At 54.7% G+C, this 5,627-nt stretch overlaps 1 protein-coding gene across 1 annotated transcript in view; it reads left to right on the top strand.

The window, feature by feature from the left end:
- Positions 1–2,554: 2,554 nt before the first annotated feature.
- The window catches only part of CNN1 (calponin 1), a 7,328-nt gene continuing 4,255 nt past the window's right edge, over positions 2,555–5,627 (top strand). The window contains exons 1-2 of the mRNA XM_023518024.1: positions 2,555–2,801; positions 4,779–4,900. Coding sequence (XP_023373792.1) covers positions 2,739–2,801; positions 4,779–4,900 — 185 coding nt within the window. The 5' untranslated portion in view covers positions 2,555–2,738. The remainder of the gene's footprint in view (positions 2,802–4,778; positions 4,901–5,627) is intronic.

Raw genomic sequence — 5,627 nt, 5'->3', positions numbered from 1 at the left:
CTCAGCTCTTTCCATGACACAGGTACAAAGGTACAAAGGGGTGTGTGCGTTTTTTAAAGTGGTTCTGAGCATCAGGAAGGTCTTAGGGGGTCCCCTAAAGTTAAGAGGAAGCATAGCTTCCCTTTCTTTTTTTTTTTTTAGAGACAGAGCCTCACTTTATTGCCCTCGATAGAGTGCCCTGGCATCACAGTGCACAGCAACCTCCAGCTCTTGGGCTTAGGCAATTCTCTTGCCTCAGCCTCCAGAGTAGCTGGGACTACAGGCCCTCCGCCACAAGGGCCGGGCTTGAACCTGCTGCCCTCGGTATATGGGGCTGGCGCCCTACTCACTGAGCCATAGGCACCGCTCCACAGCTTCCTTTTCAAGACTGCCCTGGATCCCTTGGGAAACTCTGTTCCTTACAAGGTCTGGCACTTCTCATTTACATGGGAAACTGAGGCATAAAGGGGCTTGAGTCTGAAAAACTCCAGATAGAAGCTGAGTAGGGGATTTGACAAGGGCAATCAGCTATGGGGGAGTTCCCTGGGACTGGGGTCTAGCGATGGGTTCAGTCCCCCTTTTGTCTGCCTCTGTACCCATCTCCTAGATAGACGTGGAGAGGGACAGAAATAATACAGCGACATTAACATTAGAGAAGCAGAATGACTCAGAGACTTGGAACAGAAGCTGAGATACAGAGATGGAGGTTTAATGGAGAGAGCGAAGAGACCTAATGATAGAGAAAAACAGAGGCAGAGTCATGGAGACACAGAGACAAAAGCAGAGACAGAAAAAGCCTTTATGACCCAGACAGACGGACAAACAGCGACCCAGAGACAGAGATACTGAAACAGACCCACAATCGGAGAAACGAGGCTGACGCACAAAGGGCTGCCCCCTCGGGGGAATCCAGGTCTGCCCCGTCGGGAGGCGAGCCAAGAGCTCCCCTACCCCGCCCGCGTCGTGCCTGGGCAGTGACTACAGAGCCCGAACGGATTCTATAAATGGCCAGGCGGCTGCGGACCCGGGGGCGGGGCAGAGTGATTCACCGCGTGACGTCTCTGCCGCCCAGCCCCGCCCCTCCCGCCCTCTCCGACCGCCAGGGGGCGCCTGCGAGACGCTGGTTCTATTATTCGCATTAGCGTCCTGTGCCACACGGAGGGCGGGTCAGAGTGGGCAGGGTTCAGGAATCTGAGAATTTGAATCCTAGCTCCGCCCCCCTCGTGTTATTTGACCTTAACATTCCACTCCACCTTTCTGTCCCTTATACAGATCCCACCTCCTACCTCACCTCCTAGGGCTGCGCTGAGAAACTAGTTAACAGATCCGAAATAATTAGTACATAGCAGATGCTAATTGGTTGCTGACTTTATGTATTTTAGGGTATCTTCAACATATCATGATGCACAATCAATTAATCCTGAGCATATCGCCTTAGCTCAGTGGCACTCAAAGGATGGTGATCTTCTTTCACTCCACGCACATCCGGGGACATTTGTCAATATCTTGTCAAATGCTTGTCAAAACTAATTGGGTGCTGCTGGCATCCAGCAGGTAGAGGAGTCCGGGGATGCCTAAGGCAGCCCTCACCAGGAGGAATTACCAAGCCTTGACTGTCAGCAGTTCTGAGATTGAGAAACTCTGCATTAGCTCATAGCTAAGGTTTATGGGACTCAGGCTCAAATTCTACTCACTAGCCAGCTGTGTGACACTGGGGAAGTGATTCCATGCTGCTGTGCCTCAGTTTCCACACCTGAAAAGCAGGTGTAATCACAGCATCCACTTCTGAGGGTGTTGTGAGGATTGAGTGGATACAAGGCCAGACCTAAAGCTGTTGTTACTTGGGCATATCATTGCCATGATCTAACTGCATGTCCTTATTATATCATTAGTGGCTGCCAGGATGCTGATATGTCGTCCTAATATCACCATCACGGCCGTGATATATGTGGACATGTCATCCACCCATGTGGTCCGGGGTGAAATCTGGCTAGGTGGGATTACTTGACAGGGACTTAGTTCCCTGGGACGTGATCACACAGTCACTCCACAGCTCAGATCCAGGATTTCTGCTCCCTGAGTGCTTATGAGAGGCTAGAGGGGACAGAACTGGGGTGCTAGACCCTCAGCAGAAAGAATGCTATCATCTCTGTCCTTCACTTGTGCCAAGAGCTGTGCTGGTCACATCCAAGGCATTATTTATTCTGATTGTCACACCTCCAATAAGTCAGACGCTGTGATTAGCCCATTTTACACATGTTGCTATAGAGGCTCAGAGAAGAAAGACACTTGCCTAAGGGTATAGACTGTAGGTATCTGGAGTTAAACACAGGATGGCACTCTGTAAACTACCACAAGTGACAGTCCTGCCTCAAAACTGGAGAGAGCGAGACAAAGAATTTAGAGACCCAGCCAGAGACCCAGTAGACAGTGGGCAGCAGGGTGACAGAAGAAGGTTGGTCTGTGTATGATCAAGCCCCCCTAAGAATAATACAGGCTGCCCCCCTAGGTGGAAACAATGATACAATCAGCTCCCAATACCAAGGCCCTGACATCACAAGGAGGGGCTGCCGAGGTGGGGGGTGCTCCGCCCCTTGGCAGGCCTCTATGGCCAATGGAATGGCCTTAGAAGAGACCCGGGTGCCTCCGGAGCTTCAAAAACGTGTGAGGAGTGAAGAGGGTGCAGTCGGAGCTTCAGCTGCTGCATTAGTCCTCAGCGTCAGTGCCACCGCTGTCCCAGACACAGTCCACCGGCCAGCATGTCCTCTGCTCACTTCAACCGAGGCCCTGCCTATGGGCTGTCAGCCGAGGTCAAGAATAAGGTAGGGCTGCAGGGCCTCCCTAGCCTGACCCACACATCTTGCCAGGCCAAGCCCCACTGTTGGTGTTCTCTGAACCCCCTCCTACCTACCCCATGTGACCTAGAACCTGAGAGGGGGAGAGGAAGAGGCATGGGGCAATCACTGCCTTGCTCCCCCTTGGGAACATCTCAGAGCTCTCAGCTACTGTTAGGGGGTGGACGGGGTGCTGGGAGGGGGGGACACAGCCCTACATAAACAGAGGGGGTCAGTCTACTGCAAAGCTCCCTACCTGTAAGTCCTCTATTAACCCTTCGTGTTCTTGGAGAGGGATGTTGGGGAGAAGATTCGCTGATTTTTTCCATACCCCCAGTCTGAAAAAGATATTGGGGAGTGCTTGAGAGCTGGGGTTCCAGGGAGGTGAAGCCCATAAACTGGGGGAGATGGTGAGGGTAGAGAAAGATAGCAGAGGAGGGCAGGGGGCTCCTAATTGTCCAGCTAGGAAGATACCCAGACACTGCCTTCATTCCATGGATGGGTAAACTGAGGTTTAGAGAGGAGAGGCAAGTTACCCAGGTAGGCAGGCACAGAACTAAGGCCCTGGACTCACCCCTCTACCCCAGAATGGGGTCAGGCATCCAGGGTAGGGAACTTGGCATTCCCACCCCACTGGAATCCCCCCAAGAATGCTGCTGGGAAGAGTCCTAGCCCCATTTAACAGAGGGGAATACTGAGGCTCAGGGTGGCTTTTCTCAGGGTCCCACAGCGAGGGAGTGGGGAACAGGTATTGCAACCTGGGTTGGGGGATCCTCTGGCTGGAGTTGGGCACGAGTAGGGGGCTGGTGCTCCAACTGAAGACTGATCCCTGTGCTGCCCCCTCCCCCCACTGCCGCCGCCCCCAGGACTGCGCAGAGCAGCCACGCCATATAAGGAGGCCTCAGGGAGCCCCAGCCACGCTATATAAGGGCCGGTTTGCTTTATAAAGCTGGGCTGGTGGGGAGGGGAGCGGCAGGCTGGGGCCAGGTGAGGGGGCTGCCCCTCCCAACCAGGAGAAGGGGCAGCACTATCCCCCAGGGACAGGGAGCCTGGCTGAGCTGCGGGGGAGGGTTCTGAAGAAAGGGGGAGGGGAAGGGTTCTGGAGAAAAGGGAGGGGGAGGGGGAGAAGAGACGCAGACGGAGATACTGAGAGCCTGAGAGACCAGAGAGATAGTCGGGGGAGGGTGAGCCAAGAGCCAGATAAGACTGAGAGATGGTGATGGAGGGGCAGAGAGGGGTAACAGACATGGAGTAGAGGCCAGGAACCTGGAATCTGGATAGAAAGACCTAGGGAGGCAAAGGTGCCAGATTCATCAGCCCCACCCATGGCCAGACAGCACCCAGAGAGAAGGGGACCCCAAGACTAGGCCGAGGAAAGAAAGGGCTGAGGAAAAGAAACATACAGAAATGCAAGGGGTGGGGGTGGGGGTAGGAGAAAGGCCTGATCCCATCCCTAGCCAGAGAAAGAGCCAGGGAGATGGGGACTTGGAGAGACACTGAGAGATGGAGATGTAGGACAGAGCAGTCTGCTGCAAGTCAGCACCAGAGGCACCTCCTAGATATCCTCCCCTACCTGGATACCCCCTCCTCCAACAGGGGGCTAAGGCCAGGGGAAGAGAGCCCCAAGTTTGGCCTGGAGAGGGTACCAGAGACCAGGCACTGCCCCTCGCCCCTCAGGGTCTAAGAATCTGGCTGTCCACATCCAGCCCCCCTTGTCTACATTCCCTGGTGCCAAACCTCAGAATGCCCGGAATGGCCCCCTGGGCAGGTGCCACCTCAGCTCTGGCCCTCAGCCCACCCCAGAGCCTCCCCTACTCCCGCCCATGGACGCTGGGGTAGAATTGCCTTAGTTGGAAAGGGATGTGGAAGAAGATGAGGCTGAGGGAGGCTTAGATGGGACCAAAGGAACCCAAGCCACTCCCCACAGTGTTCTCATGGCCTCCTCTGTAATCCCCCCACCCCCAGCTGGCCCAGAAGTACGACCTCCAGCGGGAGCAGGAGCTGAGAGAGTGGATCGAGGGGGTGACAGGGCGCCGCATTGGCAACAACTTCATGGATGGCCTCAAGGACGGCATCATTCTTTGCGAGTAAGTGGGGTGCTGATGGCCTAGATCTTGCTTGGGCTGCCCCCAACCCAGATACCCATTTCCATATGGCCCCTCAACCCCTTAAATGAACATGAGCTGAGAGCTGCGTCCAACACTTTATATTGGATGCCTGAGAACAGTCCTCTGAGGTGAGAGGACTGAGGGAACTGTGCCCACTGAACAGGCAAGGACAACTGAGGCTCAGTTGGGTAAAACACGTTGCCCGAAGTCCCACGTTGTTTCAGAGGCAGTGACTCCAGAATCTTAACCACCATGCTATACAAGGCAGATCCATCCGTGGCCTCCACATCCCCAGAAAGAGCAGTCACAGCTAAAAGGCAGCTGGCAGCAACAGTTGTTCATAGCTGGCTTGGAGAGGTGAGGGATGGGCCACAGGGATCTAAGTAGTGCCTGGTTTTCTAAGCTCCCTTCAGAATGCATAGCCCTGAGTCCGCTGCAGCCCTAATGCTGAGTGGGGTCCTATCTGTATCCTGTGTCTGACCCAGGGCAGGTGACCCAAGCACTCTTGGGAAGCTTTCTGAAGGTACAGGCTCCCTAAGCCCCAGGTGCTGGGGAAGGGTATCAGGGGTCTTTATCCTGTTCCCTCCCCATCTACTAGGAACAAAGAATTGGGGCTGGGCAGCACCTGTGGCTCAAAGGAGTAGGGCACTGGCCCCATATACTGGAGGTGGCGAGTTTAAACCCAGCCCTGGCCAAAAACTGCCAA

Source organism: Otolemur garnettii, unplaced genomic scaffold, assembly GCF_000181295.1.
Source record: "Otolemur garnettii isolate 467f Iridium unplaced genomic scaffold, OtoGar3 scaffold00127, whole genome shotgun sequence".
In the NCBI taxonomy this organism is placed as follows: domain Eukaryota; kingdom Metazoa; phylum Chordata; class Mammalia; order Primates; family Galagidae; genus Otolemur; species Otolemur garnettii.
The sequence above is the reverse complement of the archived record's forward strand: the minus strand, read 5'-3'. Positions and strand labels throughout refer to the sequence as shown.